This window comes from Chiloscyllium plagiosum, unplaced genomic scaffold (genome assembly GCF_037043375.1).
Source record: "Chiloscyllium plagiosum isolate Xiang-an unplaced genomic scaffold, Cpla_swu_hap1 HiC_scaffold_6, whole genome shotgun sequence".
Taxonomy (NCBI): domain Eukaryota; kingdom Metazoa; phylum Chordata; class Chondrichthyes; order Orectolobiformes; family Hemiscylliidae; genus Chiloscyllium; species Chiloscyllium plagiosum.
In genome coordinates, this window is record NW_028270144.1 from 114797903 (window position 1) to 114820318 (window position 22416).

At 39.5% G+C, this 22416-nt stretch overlaps 1 protein-coding gene across 2 annotated transcripts in view; it reads right to left on the bottom strand.

Annotated features, from left to right (window-relative positions):
- Positions 1-22416, bottom strand: part of ppp2r3b (protein phosphatase 2, regulatory subunit B'', beta) — a 127361-nt gene that overhangs the window by 90920 nt on the left and 14025 nt on the right. Inside the window, exon 1 of one of the 2 annotated variants that reach the window (XM_087988375.1) lies at positions 4274-4672. The exons of the other annotated variant lie outside the window; for it this stretch is intronic. Within the exon in view, the coding sequence (XP_087844501.1) occupies positions 4274-4405 (132 nt within the window). The 5' untranslated portion in view covers positions 4406-4672. Of the gene's footprint in view, positions 1-4273; positions 4673-22416 lie in introns of those variants that run through there. 2 annotated transcript variants of the gene reach the window in all.

Below are 22416 nucleotides of genomic sequence, written 5' to 3' on the forward strand. Positions count from 1 at the left end.
AGTAAATACAGATATACAAGATATACAAAGGGTATAGCAGCAAAAATAAACTTAACCCAGCCTTCCTTTTCATTCTGAGCACTGGTCATTGGCTCCACAAGGAATAGGTGAGGATATATAACAAATTAACTATACAAGAATGCTCAAAGTTTCATGGTTTACTCAAACAAAGTTACCAGTGTGCTGTACATTCCAATTTGTAAAGATCAAATAATTCCCATAAACATTTTATTCTCACAGAAGGGGTGGCACAATGGCTCAGTGGTTTGCACTGCTGCCTCACAACACTAGGGACCCAGGTTTAATCACACCATTGGACAATTGTGCAAACTTCGCATAGACATTCTCTTTGTGTCTGCTTGGGTTTCCGCTGGGTGGTCTGGTTTCCTTCCACAGTCCAAAGATGTGTAGCTTTGGTGGATTGGTCATGCTGAATTGCCCACAGTGCTCATGGATGGGTCAGTACGTTAGCCGTAGGAAATACAGGGTTACAGGAATAAGGTAAGGGGATGGGTCTGGGTGGGTTGCTCTTTTGAGGGTTGGTGTAGACTTGCTGGGCCAAGTGACCTGTTTTCACATTGTAGAGATTTTAAAGAAGATCATTTGATTTCTGCAAGCTTTTTCTGTTATACTTCCAACATAGGTGCTAATTTCAGAAAGTTTCACTTTTTCAATTCCTGCATTTGTCAGAGAAAGGAACAAATGGAAAGCAAAAGTAATGGAATTCACTTTTCCTGAAACGGACATGGATCAGTAGAGCAAGAACATGTTATTTCATTGTACGAGGCTAGAAAGTTATTTAATTTTACTTCTAGGGTTAGCAAAAATTACAATTGCTTGCTGGAAACGAATACAGGATTAGAGCTGGAGTGCAGGATCACAATTCTTTGGAGAGTGGAGTTGCAGTTAGACAGGATAGTTAAGGCAGCGTTTGGTATGCTTGACTTTATTGGTCAGTGCATTGAATACAAGAGTTGGGAGGTCAGGTTGCAGCTGCACAGAACGTTAGGCCACGTTTGGAATACTGCATGCAATTCTGATCTCACTGCTGTAGGAAGGATGTTGTGAAACTTGAAAGGGTTCAGAAAAGATTTACAAGGATGTTGGAGGGTTTGAGCTACAGGGAGAGGTTGAAAAGACTGGGGCTATTTTCCCTGGAGCATTGGAGGTTGAGAGGTGACCTTACAGGAGGTTTATAAGATCATGAGAGGCATGGATAGGGTGAATAGACAAGGTCTTTTCCTTGGGGTGCATGAGTCCAAAACTAGAGGGCGTGGGTTTAAAGAGAGAGGGGAGAGATTTAAAAGGGATCGCAGGTGCAGTTTTTTCATGCAAAGGGTTGTTTGTGTATGGAATGAGCAGCCAGAAGGGGTGAAGGCTGGTACAATTACAGCATTTAAAAGGCATCTGATGGGTACATGAATAGGAAGGATTTCAGAGGGATATGGGCCAAATGCTGGCAAATGGGACTAGATTAATTTAGGATATTTGGTCAGCATGGATGAGTTGGACCACCTATCCAGGTTTGGATTGACAAGAGATATTCACATCACACAAATGCCAGACAATGATCATCTCCAACAAGAGACAATCTAACCACTTGATATTTAGTAGCACAACCATCACAATCTCACATATCATCCTGGGGCTACCAGCGACTAGAGACTGAACTGAACAAGCCATATAAATACTGTGACAACAGGAGCAGGTCTGAGGCTGGGTGAATAACTCATCTCCTAACTCCCCAAAGCTTGTCCACCATTTACAATACAAGTCACCAGTGGTGATAGAACACCTCACTTGCTTGGAAGAGTGCAGCCCTAACAACACTCGAGGCTGGACGCCATTAAACAGCTAGTACAGTTGGCATCACATTCATAAATATTCCAATAAATATCTAACACCAATGCCCAGTAGCAGCAGTGTTCGCCATCTACAAGATGCAATGCAGCAACTCAGCAAGGCCTCTTAGACAGCACCTTACAAACCCACAACCATCTAGAGGAAAGAGCAGCAGATACATGGAAACACCATTACCTGCAGGTTTTTCTTATTTAACTAAAAAACTCTATTGAATGTCTTGGTGCTAACAATTTCGCATACTGCATTTATACAACAATAGGCATTTATATAGAAGCTTTAATGTGGTACAGTAGAACACTCTAGTTACAAACTGGTTCAGTCTGAGACTCGGTGGAAAGAAACGGAAACCAGTGATAGCACCTACTCCAAGCTCCATTCCCTAAGATATGGCTTGGATCTTTCCATTTATAATTTGTGGAAAAAAATTGTTTTCACCAATTGGTCAAGTAGCTTGGACAACATAAGAGCAGAGGAGGGGTGCAGCAACATGATCACATTGCAACTTTTCCAGCAATGTAAGAATACAGGGCTAGTTATTACAGTCAGTAGAACAGCTGCCAGTAGTACTTTTATGCACTGTTCCACTGTAATTCTAGTAATTAGAGATCCATGTCAGTGGCTCTCTACATTGGATCCAGGATTTTCCTTTTCAAGAAGTTAGACAGAAGAACCCTTTCTAAGATAACTCTGAACAAAAAGCGTATGCTTGAATTAAGTAGCATATGCAAAATACTGAACAGAAAACAAAACCATAGCGAGAACAAAAATGAAATAATTATAGAATCACAGAATCCCAATAGCCCATCGAGTCCACATGCACTCATTGAAGAGCATCCCACCCCGCCACCACAGAGGGTATTGCATGTATAGAATGATGAGTCAGAGGAAGAGGAGGAGTCTGGCACAATTACAACATTTAAAAAGGCATCTGGATGGGTATATGAATTGGAAGGATTGAGAGAGGTATGCGTCAAATGCTGGCAAATGGGACGAGATTTATTTAGGATACCTAGGTTGGCATTGACGAGTTGCACCAAAGGGTGCTGTTTCTGTGCTGCACATCTATCCTAGGGTTATTAGCTCAGTTGGTTGGATGGCATTACTGTGCATTGCAAAGAGCCAATGAGATAGATTAAATTCTTACATGGTAGAGGTTACTACGAAGGACTTTCCCTCTCAATCTCTCCCTTTGTCTGAAGCATGGCGAGGCTCAGGTTAAATCACTATCAGTCATCTCTTTTTAATGACAGCGCAGCCATATGGTCCACTTGGACTATAGTGACTTAACTTTTGATTCATTCTGTGTTCCTGCCTAACCTACTCCACAATAACAGGTACATATTCATATGCTCACTAGAATTCAGAATATAAATCCTGGCTGATTCTTTTCTAGCTTAGAAAGCTGTAAACAAATCTTCAGTTTGCTGGAAGTTGCAAGAATATCTCAAGAACAGTTGAAATGGGATCAGTGGAGCTTCCAGTTAGGGCCAAACAAACGTTCAAAAAATCATATCCAGTAACAAACAAAAGAATTCTTAGCTTGTTTACTAATGGGTTTTTTTTAAAAAAAGGTTGAACAATGTGAATATAATATATTGTGGCTATAATATTTTCTCAATTTCCCATATGAAAATTGAATATTAAGAATTTGCTGAGCAGGGTAGTCAAAATTTCTAACTAAGAGGGGAGTGGATAAAAACAGTAAATAAAGCTGGTACAAGTGCAGCAAGCATTTACTGACTGCTATGCTCAAACATTGCAAATTCCAACAATTTCAGATGGGTTCTACAGAGATATCTTCTCCCCCCCCCCCCCTTCATTTTAAAAAAAATAGTATCTATCAAAAATGAAAATCTTCCTTGACATCACAGATTCAGTCAAAAATCACATAATACTAAATTATAGTCCAACAGACTTATTTGAAACCACAAGCTTTTGGAGATCTCGCTCCTTCCTCAGGTAGCTAGTCTGAAGGAGGAGTGACAGCTCTGAAAGTGTGCAGTTTCAAATAAACCTGTTGGAGTATAACCTGGCGTTGAGATTTTTGACTTTGTCCACCCCAATCCAACACCGGCACCTCCACATCATTACACAGAATGTTGAAGCGTCACAGTGCATAAATCGTATAAGTAGCTAAAACTATTTTAAAAATTCAAGTTTGGTAATTAAATATTGCTTATCTATTTTATACAATTTACTTTAAAACACAGCTTCTTAAACAGACAATTGCATTTTTACTTATAGGTAAGAACTGTCATTTCTAAATGATTCAAACAGTCACTCAATTCTAGCCCAGACAAACTATTACTAGGTCTTGCACTTATCAAGTGCTGAGTCACTAATTATTCAAGCGCACATGGTTCTTCAAATTTAAAATTTTTAAAAAGACAAAAGAAAAACTAAGCCCAACCTGGACTTGCTGAAAAGCCTTCAGCCTCTTCTTAAATCTTGACGGAAAGACAAGGTCGCATCCCTGGGCTAGTAAAGCCAATTCTTTCCTAAGGTCTGGATCTTGCCGCAGTGAAGTATCTTTAATCATCATTGTCAAAGATTGAGCAAATAAACAGACTTAAATTAGCAACAGTTTTTCTAGATCAACTGTAGCTGAAAATGAAAGCTGAATCGTGGCTACAAAGCAAAAAGCTTCCTTGCAGTTTTATTAAGCCTACTGTGTTGCAACATTCAGAGTAGGCTTAACATAGTCTTTATACATTGCCTAAGCCAAGAAACTAATGTATGAATCTGGGAAAGTCACTTCAGGCTCTGCCCTTTTTGCAGCCCACATTCCAAAGCCTTAGTGGGTGGTTGCGAAAAGAAACAAACCTGTTGTTTGGGACCCAGTTGTACAGACACAGGCGACAAACAAATCCAGTCAAAACTACAGTGATATGAAAGAATGCTCAGAAGCTCAGTTTTCACAGCAGCATCTTGTGGCCACTTGACTTCAGTTACAGACTACATAGGGTAGTTTGATTGACTGAAATTTCCAGCTGTGGGCCAAATCATTGTCAGGTCAAACAAGTTTCACTTGCCTTGTTGATTCAGCATCTGAATGTGGCCTCTAGCATGTTTGCAAGAGCTGCAACTGAGTCAGTCATGTCATCAACAGACCACCTGTTAAATTACAACAGTAGCAGATTTGAACTGACAATTTTCCTCATGGCCAAAAGTTTGCTTTAGAGTAACTTCTCTTGCAAGACAAAAAGGCTAATCCCAATACTCAATTGCCTTTTTGTTACTTTTCAGTTTAATTGCTCCATCTGATCTGTTGTTTTTATTATTTAAAAGGAGAATGTGCCAGTAGAGTATGTCTTAGTATTTAAAATAATATTTTTCAATGCAAAAAAATTGAAAACTCAGTGGTGAATATGATATTGGATCCAATAATCCCAACTAATTTAAAAATTATATTTGTGTTCTAACAGTTTTAGTTAAAATGGTTACAACATCCCTGTGCATCACAGTAGTATTTCAGACAGCGTATCTCTTGCTGATTTTGCTCCACCACGTCCTACTCAGGGGCACTAAACAAATTTGCAACAACAGAAGAGGTAAAATACCTCTTAACAGAAATACTTAAACAAAATGAAATGAAAAAGCACATTCAGCAACAAGAGCCTTCAAATGACTCATGTATAAAGTTTGGAATTTCAGGATATTTGATTTTTTTTAAATTTGCACTAATCTTTCATGATAAATAGTCTAGATTTTGCTATTATAACTGGTGAAAGTTAACTTCTGTTGTCACTATAACTGTGAAACGGTCAACAACTCCTGGCTGTTTGTTTAAAAAACATGCAGAAATGCAGAACTTGAAGTCAGTAAATTCCTGTTCCCACAAGTGGGTGCACTACTGAAGTTCCAGCAGACTGTAATTGTTCATTTTAATATTTTCTGAAGATGAACTTCCCTTCTTCGCTGGAATAATATTATAACAAGGCCTCAAAAATTATGTATTGTTGAACAAGTTATGACCTAATTTTTAATTGGTATACCAGGTGATAATTATTTCTAAACAGCCTCTCTGGCCCTGAAGCTGTTGCATCATCCCATCTTAACTAAAAGAAATAGTTTTTATAAAAAAAGTTTTAGGACACATTCCAAATAAAATTAATATGAGATTAAATTTCATCTGGAATCCAAGAAGCAAGAAATTACTGTGTTGAAGTTATGATCCCTTTGCTGATATCAGTAAGCGCATGTTCACAAACCACAAATCAAGAGATTATGTACAAAAGCAGCTACAAGTTAAAACTGCATCTTCTATAGTTATTTTGTGTAAATTATGTACGAAGGAGTAACGTATACAAGATGCAGATACACTTTGCCCTCCCTCCAAAATAATGCTTTACAGCCTAAACATCAACATCACCAAAATTTTAAGTAGTAACTAAATGCACTTGAAATATTACTTTTTATCTAAAGAAATAGTAACGTACCCTGGGAAAAATTTTAAAATGATCCAGTCAGCTCTGCCAAAGCTGAAGCAAAGCAGTTATTACAACCAGGTGAGGAGGGGCAAATCAGCTCTCCTCTTTTTGATTCCTTCAATTAACTGTAAAGATTTTTTACTTTTAACATGGCAGTTACATTATAACTGAAAGAAAGCTTGCCAGATCAAAAGAAAAGAGCCAACACAACAATTTCTCAAGCAGAAAGTGGAATTTAATTGCTTACTAATTCTGAGAAAATCAATAAAACAACATCAAACACTCAAGCATAGATATAAAATTTAAAAAAGGGGAGTGCACAATACAGGAAGATCAAGAACATGCAGTTTCAAACATTGTTTACAGAATCAGCTTGAGACTATGGTTGTTTAATTGGTTACTTCTATATTTTGCAGACGTAAAGTTTGTAGATATCCTTAAGTTCTCAATGCATGACCATTTCACGGATTTTCTTTTCAACAGATAACACCTCAGCATGGATTACAAGCAAAAGAGAGTGAGCCACCAAAGCATGTCAGAGCAAAAGAGAACAGAATTGAGCAAGAATTCAAAAATACAAAAAATACAGTGCCTTGTTGTAGCAGTACAGGGCTTTGGCAAGACCACACCTGGATTACTTAGTATAGTTTGGTCTCCAACCATGTAAAAGACATACTGACCTTTGAGGCTGCTAGAATGGAGGCTAAAGGCATTAAAAGATGCCAGTTCCAATCAACAATATTTGGCCCAAAAACAGCCAAATTACTTATAGACAGAGTACAAAATTTGATAGGTAAGCATCTTGATGTGGCTGGCTCTATAGTTAAATGCCATTTACTTGCACAGTTCAGGAAATACCAATCGTCTGATAACTGAAGTGGAAGTTACAGTCTTGTGATGGGTCTTATTTGGTACACTGTAACAATGGTTTAAGAAATAAATAGAATCATTGTATCCCTACTACTTGGAAACAGCCATTTGGCCCAAGTCCAAATCGACTGCCTGAAGAGGATCCCACCCTGACTCCTCCCCTACCCTATCCCCGTACCCTGCATTTCCCATGGTTCAACTATCAGAAAGTGCTGGAAATATTTCAAATTAGATAGCAACTACAACGGTGTAATTATGTTTCATTAATAATGTATTAATGGTGCAAACTCCATCACCCTGGTGTCAGAATTGATTCCAGTATTTTAGTAGTAGAATAGAGTAAGTTTCTACCATATACAGCTGGTACAATAAAAACGAGATAGCATTCCTCCAGGACCAAAGGTGCTAAATGAACACAGACTACATTAGTGTACAGTTATTTACAAGGCAGCATAAAGTGCATAGAAATATGCAAAACATGCATAGTAATTCCTGATAAGATAAAACAATAGGCACAGTGGTGGACAAATTACAATGTAACAATGAATGATCATTAATAAAATATTGTTTTAGCAGCAATTCAAAAAGTGGTCCGAAAATTGCAAATGGAATAGCGTGTGATCATAGTGTTAAAAGGAGCCTGATAGCTTTGAGGAATCAACTATTGCACAGTCCGGCCATGAGAGACTGAATGCTCTGGTATTTTGTCAGATGGCAGGAGGGAGAAGAATTTGAATGATGGATGTGTGGGGTTGTCCACAATGCTGTTGGTCTTGTGGTTGCAGCGTGTGGTGCTAATATCTGTAATGGACAGAAGAGAGATCCCAATGATCTTCTCAGCTATCCTCACTATTTGTTGTAGGGTCTTACAATCTGACATGATGAAATTCCCAAACCAGGCAGTGATGCAGCTGCTAAGGGTACTCTCAATGAACCCTCTGTAGAATTTGGTCAGGATGGGTGATGGGAGATGGGCCTTCCTCAACTTATGCAGAAAGTAGAGACACTGCTAAGCTCTCTTGGCTATGGAGCTGTGTAGAGGAACCAAGTGAGATGCTCTGCCAAGTGGACACCAAGAAATTTTGTGGTCTTCATGATCTGGGAGCTGATGTCCAGTGGAGAGTGATTGCTCCATGCCCTCCTGAAGGCAACAACCATTTCTTTCATTTTGTCCACATTCAGAGACAGGCTGTTGGCTCTGCACCAGACCATTCGCCGCTTCACCTCCTCTGTATGCTGACTCATCATTCCGGCTAATGAGACCAACTACCATCGTGTCATCAGCAAACTTAATAATATGATTCAAGCTGTGCATCGCTGCAGTCATGTATTAGCAGGGTGAATAGCAGTAGACTGAGCACACAGCCCTGGGGGTGGGGGGGCACCTTGCTCAGTGTGATGGTGTTGGAGATGCTGTGCCCAATCTGGATTGACTGAAGTCGCCCAGTCAAGTAGTCCAGGATCCAGTTATAGAGGGAGGTATTCAAGCCCAGCAGACTCCACTTTCCAAACAGGGTGCTGAGGAATGAGTGTTAAATGCTGAACTGAAGTCTGTGAACAGTAATCTGATGTAGGTGTTCAAGTGGGCGAGGGCCAGACTGAGGATGGTAGAGATGGCATCATCTGTTGAGCGTTTGGGACGATACTTCACTGCAGGGTGTCCAGTGAGGGGAGGCGACAGGGTCTTATTATGCCTCATCTCAAGCCTCTCTAAATACTTCAAGATGGGTATTAACGCAACAGGGCTCTAGTCATCGAGACAGGACACTGAAGATTTCTTCAGCACGGGGATGATGGTAGCGGCCTTGAAGCATGTTGGAAATATGGCACAACCTAGGGGGAGGTTAAGAATGTCCATGAGAACATCCACCAGCATGTCAGAGCATTCTCAGAGCACTCTGCCAGAGATGTTATCAGGTCCAGCAGCCTTACTTGGGTTTTCATTTTACATTTCAGATTGGGACCTGAATATTGAAGGGTATGTGATGTTTAGAAAGGACAAGCAGATAGGAAAAGGTGGAGGACTTAAAGATAGCACTACCACAAGACACAGGAACTTAATTCAGGAAACCAAAATATGGAAGCAGTTTGGGTAGAGAGAAGAAATGATAAAGGCAAGTGGTCACTCATGGGGAGTGTTGTACATGCTCCCCAACAGTATCCACATGGTAGAACAGAGTATCAAGAAAGAAATAATAGGAACTTGTCAAAAAAAAGTACAGTAATCATCATGAGGAATTCATGCTACATACAAAAATAATCTATAGGGGGAGTTCATTGAATGTTTTAGGAACAATTTGACACCAGCATGTTATGGCACCAGAGAGCAGACTTTATGCAATAGACTTTGTTTTGGACAATGAGACAGGACTAATTACAGACTTAAGTGAAAGTGCCCCTGGGCAACAGTGAACATAGTATGATTGAAGTTTACGTACAGGTTAAGGCAGAAGAATGTAGAACCAAGGGTTACAATTTTGAATCTAAACAAGCGCATGCAACCAAAACCAGAGAAAGTAAATTGGCAACTAATGCTGCCTGAACTGCTGTGCTCTTCCGGCACCATTAATCCAGAATCTGGTTTCCAGCATCTGCAGTCATTGTTTTTACCTAACTTAGGTTAAAGGATAGGTCAGTAGAAATGATGTGGCAAACATTTGAGGGGATATCCCAGAGTGCACAATAAGACATTTCAACAAATAAGGAAAACTCTAAAGGTCAGGCCCGTCATCCATGTTCAACTAAAAGAGCCAAAGATCGTATCAAACTTGGACATATAATTCAAAGATAGGTCAGAAGATTGGACAGAATTTGAAAAACAAAATCACTGAAGCATTAATGGGGGCAAATTAAAAAATAAGCCAACAATACAACAGATCAGAAAAGTTTCTTCAGGTATTTAAAAAAAAGTTGACAAAGTATTTGGGCCAGTAGAAGATGGGGAATTTGTAATGGAGGATAAAAAGATGGCAGATTTTTTTTTTCCCCCAGAGGGTAGTTTGTATGTGGAATGAACTGCCAGAAGAAGTGGTGAATGCAGGTACAGTGACAACATCTAAAAGACATTTGGACCGATACATCAATAGGAAAGGTTTAGAGAGTGACATGAGCAAATGGGATGGGTTTAAGTTTGGAAACCTTGGTCGACATGGACAAGTCGGACCTAAGGGTCTGTTTCCATGCTATATAACTCCATGACTCCAGATGAATTGAACAGATATTTTGTGTCAGTCTTCATTGCACAGGATACAAGTAGCAATCTAGAAATTTAAAAATCAGAACACCAGGTTATAGTCCAACAGGTTTAATTGGAAGTACACTAGCTTGCGGAGCGACGCTCCTTCATCAGGTGATTGTGGAGGGCTCGATCGTAACAGAATTTATAGCCTATAATGGCTATAAATTCTGTGTTACGATCGAGCCCTCCACAATCACCTGAAGGAGCGTCGCTCCGAAAGCTAGTGTACTTCCAATTAAACCTGTTGGACTATAACCTGGTGTTGTGTGATTTTTAACTTTGTACACCCCAGTCCAACACCGGCATCTCCAAATCACAACCTAGAAGTAGTCGTAAATCAAAAATTAAAAAAGGGCAAGGGGAAGGAACTCAAGAAAATTATAATTTTCAAGGAAGTAGTATGAAGCAAAATGTTGGAAATACATATTGACAAGTCTCCAGGTCCTGATGGATTTCAGCCGAGGGTCTTTAAAAAAAAAGCTGAGAGATTTGGGGAAAGTTATTTTAATTAGGAAAAAATGAATTTAACTCCTTTATTCAAGGAGGGATATGAAGGCAGTAGGCAGAAACTAGAGATTAGTTAGCTTAACACTTGTCAAAGGGAAGTTATGTTTAGGAATGTTTTGAAGAAGTAACATGTGCTGTAGATAAAGGAGAACTAGTGGGAATATTGTAATTTGATTTCCCAAAGGTATGTGGCAAGGTGCCACAAAGGCTCTAGCAGAAAATAAAGGCTTCTGGTGTAGGGAGTAATACATTGGCAGGGACTGAAGACTGCCTTGCTATCAGGAAGCAGAGGGTAGGAACAAGTGGGTCCTTTGCAGGCTGGTAGGATGTCATGTGGTGTACAAGAGGTTGATGCTGGGTCACAACTCTTTTATAATGATACAAATGAACTGTATGAAGGGAATGAAGGCTTGGGAGCTAAATTTACTGAAGACACAAAGCTAAGTAGGAAGGTTAGTTGTGAAGAGGGTGTAAGGAGCCTACAAAAATATATAGCTAGGTAAAGTAAGCGGGGAGAGGCAGTAGAACTCAGATCTGGGAGGCCTAGTACATGAATCCTAGTACACAGAAGGTTAGTATACGGGTACAGCAAAAAAAAAAAATCAGGAAAGCTAACAGAATGTTATGTTTCATTGGAAGAGTAAGCGATTGCAAGAATACAGAGGTAATACTTCAGTTATACAGGGAATTGGTGAGATTGCATCTGTGTACAGTACTGGGCGCCATACCTGAGAGAGGATACTTATCCATTGGAAGCAGATAAAAGATGATGATTACTAACACCTGGGATGAGCAGATTGCTTTAAGAAATGCTAGTCAGGCTAGGCTTGTATCTGGATGTTTAGAAAAAAAAAGGATGACTTAATTGAAACATACAAGATCCTGACGGGACATGATCAGGTGAATGTTGAAAGAATGTTTTTTCTTGCGGGAGAACCTTGATGTGTGTATATGCGCGTGCACGCATTTTTTGCGCACACATATGTGATGGGGGCCTTGTTTAATAAAGTCACCATTTAGAACAGATGATCAATTTTTCTCCCTGCGAGTTGAGAATCTTTTCAACTCCATTCTTCAAAAAGGTAGGGCACGCTGAATATTTAATTTTTTTTAATGATGAAGGAGATTTTCAGGGAAATGCAGGAATGAGGTTAAAACCAGATCAACTACAATCTTATTAAATAATCAAACAGGCTCAAAGGGCTGAGTGACTTACTTGTGTTCCTATTCATGTGTTCGTATTCTCAGCAACTTTAGCTCTTTTAGTTCTGCCTACATGAGTTAATATGCTTTCTTTTGCAACAATGAAATACATCAAAATCTGTCAGTGAGATACATCATCAGCAAGGATGATACATGTAGCTGAAAAGCTCTCTTTAGAGACAACCAAAACTATCAAAACCTAGAACTGCACTGCTTGGGATTTTGTTCTGTTCAAAATAAGCAGAGCATGAAAAGTTCCCTCATTCGCTGTCCTACTGTACTGAAATTCTAATGATAATGTTGACTATGCATTAACACCAGTACTAACTACCAAATTGAACATGAAAAGGAAACATAATATGATTAAGTAATTAAACAAGGCAAACAGAGAGGTCTTACTGGTTCTCAATGTTTTAGGTTGGGTGTAGGCTTTCAGAAAAGTGCTTTTGTCTGTTATTATTTGAATTTCTAGATTATGAAAGTTCAAATCATCTCAGTAAATGTTAGTAAAAAGGTCATTTGTTTCTCCACAAGTTCTAAACTGAAAACTAAGAGAAACTCACATCTGGCTACCAAACAATTTCCATTTTTTTTTTTCAGGAAGTAATTATTTTTGCCACAATGAATAATAGCCAAATACATTTTTAAAAAATGGTGGAGGGAACTAAACATTTCTCTTATTCTTAAAAGTTAGCATTAAATTCTCAAGTGTAAAATTAAAAGCGATGTCTAGATAACAGACTACATCATTTTAAAGGCAAAGAAAGTGTCAGTAATGAAGTTTCTACTCCACCTGATCTGAAAGTCTGCACACACCAGCTTTTAAAAGTAATTTATAATTCATTCACGTCATTAAAAATTACATTTAGTTAATTCAGTAATACGAAACCACAATGAGACATGGCTATGTTTGTCAATGGCTCATGCTACAGTTATGCACACATACACATCAGCTGTTCTACACTGCATCAGTGGGTTGCAAATTGTATTTTTAAACTAATCCTTACCAGAATGCCCTTGGATTCTGGTATTTTACCATTTCCTAAATTAGAACATTACAGTACGCAAGATCAGCAAAGTATTATGATATACAACTAGATAAGCTTATAATACTTATTGAAGATAATGCCATTGCCTTTAAAATGGTAGTGCTTTGAAATGATAGCTTTATCAATTAAATGGGAGATTTCTTTTTTTAAAAAAAGGAGGAATAATCTCCCATTCAGTTGAAACAAATAAAAGTATATCTTCTTCCACATTTCACACCATTCAGGAGAGGGAAAGATGGTATGGTCATATCGTTGCTAGACCAGTAATCCATAGACCCAAGTAATGTTTTAGGGTGCCAGGTTCGAATCCCACCACAGGAGATTAAATTTTAGGCATAAATGTTGGAATATGTGGTCACATATTTAAGACAGTGGAGGAGGACTTTCATCTGAAGGTAGGGAATTTGTGAAATTCTGTACTACAAGTGACTGTCAAGTAATTAAGTATATTCTAGACTGAAACAGATATTTTTAAACCAGTAAGGGAAACAAGCATTATGGAGAAAAAGGCAGAAAAGTGTGTTGTGGATTGTCAGATCAACGATGACCTAATTGAGCAGATGCAATGTACTGAATGACCTACTTCTACTCCCAGGTTTTATGGCCATATGCTGTTAAACCTCCTCTGGAATGCTTTGATGTGTATGTGTATGCGTAAACCTGCGCTTTTTAAAAAAAATTGAAAAGAAATAATTAACATTGCCTTTCATTGTTGTTTGTCATTTGGGTCATTATCTTTATAGATATTTGAGGCTCTTTGAGTTTTTACAAATTTCAAGTTGATTTGTGACACCTAATTTAATAATTGGAGTGAGTATCCACATTGTTGAACTGTTCATCAACTGGTGTGATTTGCCATTTGTCTTTGTTTCCTTTTAACCAGAGAGGTCAGGAGTTAGGACCCAAGTCTAGTTTGGTATTAATAGTTGTTGTGAACTTGACTTAAACCTTAACTGATTTCTCGCTCTCCACAATTTCCAGCAATTTGTTTTGTTTATCCAGTCTTGTTAACATGAATTGCAACAATAAAACATACCTGGTGTTTTGAAGGTATGTTAGTGATTCTTCATTTCCAATTCATACAACATGAAACAAAGTAGAAGCAAAGCAAAATGGTAACCACCAGCTCCTCTCCCAGCCTGGCTACATGGCTCAAAAATACATTCATGAGCCAGCTGTCTTTTCTTATTTCAAAAAAGTGGTTTTGTGGTTATCATTTGACCAACTTTTAATTCTGGAATTATTAATTTAATTCATATTTCATCATCTGCTGTGGTAATTGACACCATGCCCCCAGTGTATTAACCATTATTAATCTGTTGAGAATACAGTCTGGTACTGCCTACCCAGCCTTGGTTGTCACGAGGTCAAAATCCTGGAATTCCCTCCCAAAGGGCACTGTGGGTTAACCTACATCATGTGGAGTGCAATGGTCCAGGCAGCTCACCAATACCTTCTCAAGGGCAACTAAGTATGGGTAATAGATATTTGCCAGCCAGTGACACCTATGTACCATGAGTGAATAATAGTAAAAATAAAAGCCAGCAAAATCTGAAAGTCAAAAGGTTAAATCAAGGTCAACGGTGCTTAAAACCCATCTGGTTCACTTTTTAGGGAAAGAAACCAGCCTTCCTTACTTGGTCTGGCTTACACAACTCCAGATTTACTGCAATGTGGCTGACTCTTAACTGCCCTCTGAAAAGTGGTCTAACAAGCCATTCAGTTAGTTTAAAAAAGGTAAAAACTCCCAAAAAAGAAATGAAAGTCAACAATTTAGTTGGCATTCATTTAGACAGTGGTAATGAAAATGGAAAATTTAATCCTGAAAAAAATTCTCCTAACATCTGTCCCATGTAACTAGTGTCAAAACTGGGAGAGCTGTCTCACAGATCATAGAATTCCTACAGTATGGAAACAGGCCCTTCCGCCCTGCAGGTCCATACTGACCCTCCAAACAGTAACCCACCCAGACCTATTCCCCTACCGTTTTATCCTATATTTTCCCCTAATTAATGCTCCTAACCTACATATCCCCCTAAGCACTATGGGCAATTTTAGCATCGCCAATTCACCTGACCTGCACATCTTTGGATTGTGGGAGGAAACAGGAGCACTCAGGAAACCCACGCAGACACAGGGAGAATGTGCAAACTCCACAAAGACAGTCATCCAAGGCTGGAATCAAAGCCTTGGTGCTGTGAGGCAACAGTGCTAACTACTCAGCTATTGTGACATCCCAACATGAATCAAGCAATAGTTTGACAGACAACCTCTCGGAAACATAACGTCCCAAAAAACATTATCACAATTTCAGCAGAAGAATACAGTTGAGTGAGAGTTGACTTGGGAGACTGCATTATTGACTCTGGCTTTGAAGAAATTTCATGGCAACATGGGCAAGGAAACTTCCTGCTGAACACCATGTACAGCTTCTCCTTGGCTTATAAATCAATGCTCCTTCAGTTTGTACACTATTTGGAGGAAAAATGGAGGAAGCCATAGGCACATAATATACTCTCGATGGATGATATCAATATCCATCACCAAGTGTGGCTCAGCAGCAGCACTAATGGCAGCATTGGTGGAGTTCTAAAGGACACCGCTGCTAGACTGGGCCAGTGGCAGATAGTGATAGAACCAATTAGATGAAAAACACCTTGACCTCAAACTCACTGAACAGCCTGCTGCAGATGTAACTGTCCAAGGCAATAATTAGTTGGAGTCATTCCTACACAAACCTTGCCGAGACAAAGTCACATGTTTATACTAAGGATACTCTCCCATGTCTTGTGTGGCACTGTGCTAAACAGAATACGACTTTGAACAAATTTAGAAAAACAAAACTGGGCATCCATATGCTGTGGAGCAAAATTTACTCCAACTTCTTGGCCTTGCACTCCCTCGCCTCCATTACTGTCAAGGCTGGGGATGAACCTTGGGTGCAATGAACAATGCAGGAGGGCATGTGAGGAACAATATCAGGCTTTGCTAAAAATCAGGAACAAACCTTGTGAAACTATAAAGAGCCAAACAGCACAAGTAGCAAGTAATAGGACTAAGCAATTTCAAAATCAATGCATCCGATTCAAACTTTGCAGCACATGGACTCCTGCAGTTCAAGGCAGCAGTTCACTACCACCATATCAAGGGCAACTAGGGACGGGCAATAAATGCTAGCCTAGCCAGTGAGTGAAACAAAAAAATCTCACCAAACCAGCCTTTGAACCAAGAAACCTAATATGCCCTTTTACTGACTAACTCCATTTTAGGTGGATATAGAGGAATGGAAGTAGTTACTTTTAGCATTTGGTCTTATTGGTGGATAATCAGAGTTGACTTTTCAAAAATCACGAACTTTAACATAAATGTAGGACAGCATGACTGCAACGTTTGAGAAAGTATGGCATGTGCTAAACTCAGTCACTTTCTTTTAGTTTAAGAGATGAGATTAGATTATATTACAGTGTGGAAACAGGCCCTTCAGCCCAACAAGTCCACACCGACCCGCCGAAGCGCAACCCACCCATACCCCTACATTTACCCCTTACCTAAACACTACGGGCAATTTAGCATGGCCAATTCACCTGACCTGCACATCTTTGGACTGTGGGAGGAAACCGGAGCACCCGGAGGAAACCCACGCAGAGACGGGGAGAACGTGCAAACTCCACACAGTCAGTCGCCTGAGGCGGGAATTGAACCCGGGTCTCTGGCGCTGTGAGGTAGCAGTGCTAACCACTGTGCCACCGTGCTGCCCAGATATAAAATATTCTGTGGTAGTCTTCAAAAGAGAAGTGCATACCAAATGACCTGGCCAACATCAATTAGTTGATATCACCAAGAACAAAGCATTTCTACATTTACCATTTGCGAAATCGTACTTTATTTAAATGCTTGAATGCCTACTTATAGGCCACATTTCAAAAGCCAGAGGATAAAACAGTACTAAATAAATGTATTTTCACTCTCCTTAAATCCCAAACCAGAACACCAAGCTTCATGGCTGCTTGCAGCAGAAACTTTAAATATATTTAAATTCCTAGGAACATCGATTTATCTTTTACACAAGCATCCTCCCTACCCAAAACTGTGATCCATGCATTAACAAAAACAGTAACATCATACGTGCTGATTATTGCTGCATTGACGACTTCTGGCATCAAACAGAAACTCTAGAGTTTGTTTCCCAAACATAAAATTAATGTCCTTTTGTGTCCTTTAATAGTATTCACAAAAGGTAACATTAATTCTTTGGAACTTCACAGTAACAGCAATACTTCAACCTAGTAAGTTAATTTATTGAATTACTCCTTTGGTGAAACACCCTATATTCCCAGGTTTGCCTTGTGGTCCTTAACCGATCGCACCTAGTCAAAAAAGTGAAGAGCAATAGTTGAAGGGATGGCAGGGTAAAGGGATGATGATAAAGTTAGTTCACAATTCCAGCAATAGGAGCAAAATAAACATTGGCCCCAGTTGTAAGCATCTAGCACATGCCAAATCTTTTCACCTCTTCCATCAATATGCTGTAAATCTGAATTATATAATCAAAAAAGGAACAAAAACATCAAAATCTCACCTAATTTTAGGTTGATTTACTTCTCATAGTTGTCTTTATGAAAGTCAATCAGACCACTTTAGGATTTAAGTAAGCAAAATTGATTGTAGTTTTATGTAGGGAAAAACAATAAACTGTTTGAAAAGTGTGTCATCAATTCTGAGTCTTGTAATTTATAGTACCTCACAGCAGCTGAATAGTGCATTCATTCGGAATGCTTATTCCAAAACTGCCCTGACCCCAGGACCAGGAGGTGAAACATTCTCTCAACCCTTAACCCGTCAAGCCCTCCTCAGAATCTTACACAGTAGGAGCTTGCTTTAAGCTTCCCCATTAAAATAATTTTTGCCTCAAATTTTTCTTCAAAAACACCCTCTCCCCTCATTTTGGGCACAATTTCCCATTTTATCATCTGTTATGTATGCCCTGGTCATGAGTTACATTAATGTGCCACTCACATCGCCGTGCCTCAAGTTATTGCATCAACGAGGCCCTGATTTGTACTGGTAGAGTTGGTAGCACTGTACCTGAATGACATGTACTTTACAAAATTCAGTGAAGCGCTTTTACCTGTTACCATGATTCGGCACCATTTTAAATAATTAAAAGAAAAAAAAAGTTAGTTCAGAGAGAGACCATCAGTCCTAAGTCAGCTTGTCACCAACAATGCCTGCACCACCACCTCTACTCCATTGCTTTAATCACCAACAACACAGGACCCAACCAACGAAGTCACATATTTGGTGCCACTGCCTGTCCAGATCAGTGTTGGAGTCGCATCTCTTGCTGTTGGCCTATCTCAATGTCACAGTGGTGCTCTACAGCCATTAACACTGGATCCAACCCTCAGGTAGCCCCTTTTGCTGCTGTGTCTACTTTGCTGACATCACCTTCACGGATGCAGTAGCTACTGACTCAGATGCCAGGTCATGTGCTCGCCCTGGAAAAGTAAAGGCTTACTCGAGGTGCACAATGGACTCACTTCTCCACGCTTAGCCCACTCGAGGTCCACTTGAGTAACTTTCTCAAGCTTACCTTTAGACCAAAAGGGACTTGAAATCACACCTATCCGGCCCAGAGATAGAAACATTACCATTGCAGCATAAAGGATCTTCCACAACATTGAGAGATATTAACCTCTGATGTACAGCGCCGGCAGGGTTTTGGGGAGAACGCATGATTGCAGGGCTGTACCGTGCAGTCAAATATCATAGCATTTTCTGAACAGTTCTGTTAAGTTATTGAAATAAACTTTGTTTTTAAATCTCTCTGCTGTTTGTACCTGAGCTAGTAAAGGGATTGCTGTGACAGTCTGTGGTAACATACTCTACAGTACTTTACTTGTAATAGGTACAATAGCTGAGAAATTTGATTTATACCTGTACTTTCTTTAGAGTACTTACTTAGCTGCAAGTTCCTTCAAGCAAGGAACCTGTTGAAATCCACATTTATCCTGTGTGGTTGCAGGGTTCCAAAGCGGCCTATGAGGCGATCCTCCTCCAGGCGTCTTTACAGCTTTGCCCATTTAATACTGACAGTGCCTTAAGTGGCCAACGCAGGAGGGTAGATAAATTTTCATTCTGAAACCCAAGACAAATTGTTTGTTGTTGCGTTGGAATATAAGAACACCTCATTCTGCCACCACCAAACCATAACCACCCGAGGCCTGGAGGAGGAACGCCTCATATGCCGCCTTGGGACCCTACAACCATATGGGATAAATGTGGATTTCAACAGCTTCCTCATTTCCCCTCCTCCCACATTATCCCAGTCCCAAGTCTCCAACTTGGCATTGCCCTCCGGATGCGTCCATCACTGCCTCCTCTGACCTATCACCTTTGCCCTCACTTTCATCCACCTACCGCTTTCCCTGTTACCTCCCCCCCAACCCCCATACAGTTACTAGGCCAAACAGCAGTTGTTACTTGGACACAAATTTAATATTTTTTGGTATCTGATGGTTTTAGACAAATAGGACCAATCCTATTATAAGAAATATTGATGTCATCAAGGGTATAAAAGTATAGTCAGTAAACAAAGAGCTCCGAGCAAACTGCCATCTGCCAGAGCCAACGGCCCTCAGCTCTCAGAATTGCTGACTCTCGCGCTTCATTTGTGTCTTAGAGAAAACACCATCTAAATAACAACGGTACCTATGACAGAGAAGGGATTCCTGACAGAAGAAACAACAGAGAAGGCACAGAACATTTTGGAAGACTCCTAACCTGACTAATTTCAAGAGACTAAATTCTATTTTTGTAATATGAGTGGGACCCGTATTTATTGGAACAGTGTACTATTAGAATTTTGTTTTATTTGAGAATAGTTAGTAGTCAGAAAGGATTTATTTGGTTTGTTAATAGTTAATTTGTTCACTGTTAGAGTTAGATAAATAAAATCACCAAATAATAATTTAAAAGTGAGTGCCAGGGATTTATTTTATTCAACCACTAGAAGTTGCTGAGAAGCAGGTTACACCACTTTTCACACTTTACAGATTATAGGGCAAGGTGCTCCTCTTTGGGTTCTTTGGTTTTAGTTCTCATGGAGGAGAGAGGTCAACTCTGCTTTCGAGCACAACAAAGAAATAAGGAATGTCTGTAAAAATGGTATTGCAATTATCATAGGGGATTTTATTCTATATATTGACTAGTTCAACAAGGTTGGTCAAGATTCGGAGATGCTGGTGTTGGACTGGGGTGTACAAAGTTAAAAATCACAACACCAGGTGATAGTCCAACAGGTTTAAACCTGTTGGACTATAACCTGGTGTTGAGATTTTTAACCAGGTTGGCCAAAGCAGCCTCGAGGAGGAATTAATTGAATGTATCCACAATAGCTTTCTTCAACAGCTTGCAATTGAATCAACGAGTGAGCAAGCTATCCTAGATCTGGTCTTGCATAAATGAGAGGAATAATTAAAAGACAATAGGTGCAGGAGTAGGCCATTCTGCCCTTCGAGCCAGCACCACCATTCATTATAATCATGGCTGATCATCCTCAATCAGTATCCTGTTCCTGCCTTATCCCCATAACCCTTGATTCCACTATTCTTAAGAGCTTTATCCAAAGATTAAGGATCTCATGGTTAGAATCCTCTTGGAAGGAGCGATCACAATATGGCTGAATTTAGAATATAGATGGAAAGTAAGAAGATACAATCCAATACCAAGATACCATGTTTAAACAAAGGAAACCACAATGGGATGAGGGAGAAGTTGGCTAAAGGAGACTGGAGGCAAAGACTTTATGGTGGAATAGTGGAGGATTTTCAAAGTAATTTTTCAAAGTGCTCAGCAAAAGCATATATACCAGTGAAGAGGAAGGACTGTAGGAAAAGGGGTAATCAGCCATGATTAAGGAAATAAGGGAGGCTATCAAATTTAAAGTTAAGGCATACAAAGTGGCAAAGACCAGTGGGAAACTAAAAGACCCAGGAAAACTTTATAGCTTTTTTTTGGCTTTCTGTTGACCTTTAAAAGAAAAGTACAATCGATCAGAATAAACTAGCTCAGAATATTAAAACTGATAGCAAAAGTTTCTATAAATATATAAAATTAAAAATACGAAGGTATTAGTCCTTTAGAGGATAAGAAGGGGGATTTAATAACAGGAAATAGCCAAGACATTGAACAGGTATTCTGTGTTGGTCTTCACAGTGGAGGACACAAATAAGATGCCAGTAATTGATGATAAGGAGACTAAGATAGGTGAGGACATAGAAATGATCATTGTCATGAAAGAGGTAGCATTGGGCCAGCGAATGGAGCTAAAAGTAGATAAATCCCCTGGCCCTGATGGAATGCACCCTGCTAAAAGAGATGGCGAGAGAAATAGCAAATGTGCTTTTGGTAACTTTCCAAAGTTTGCTGGACCCTGGGATAGTTCCAGCAGATTGAAAAAAACCCAGCAGATATGATACCACTGTTTTAAAAAAGTAGGTAGACAAGAGATGGGAAATTGTAGGCCAGTTGGCTTAACTTCTGTAGTGGGGAAAATATGTACATACACATGTAGATAGAAATTGTCTCATTGGGCAGATGCAGCATGGGTGCTTGAAAGGCAAATCATGCTTAACTAATTTACTGGAATTCTATGAATACATTGAGCTCAGTGGACAACAGGAACCCAGTAGAGGTGGTGTATTTGGATTTCCAAAAGGCATTTGACAAGGTGCCGCACAAAAGGCTGCAGCATAAGATAAAGGGGCACGACATTATGGGCAATGTATTAGCTAACCAACTCTCTATCCATGCTAACAGGAAGCAAAGAGGGGATAAATGAGTATTCTTCTGGTTGACCATCAGTGACTAGTAGTGCGCTTCAGAGACCACAATTCCTCCCAATTTACATAGATGATTTGGAGTTGGGGACCATGTGTAGCGTATCAACATTTGTGGATGATATGAAAGTGAATGGTAGAGCAAAGTGTGCAGAGGACTCAAAGTTTGCAGAGGATTACAGATAGTTTGAGTGGGCAAAGGTCTGGCAGATGGGGTACAATGTTGATGAATGCGAAGTCATCCATTTTGGTAGAAATAACAGTAAAAATGACAACCATTTGAACAGTTAAAAAAATTGCAGCATGCAACTGCAGAGATACCTTGGTAACCCAGTGCATGAATCATAGAAGGTTGGTTTGCAGATGCAACAGGTAATTAAGAAGGCAAATAGAATTTTGTCCTTCATTGCTAGAGG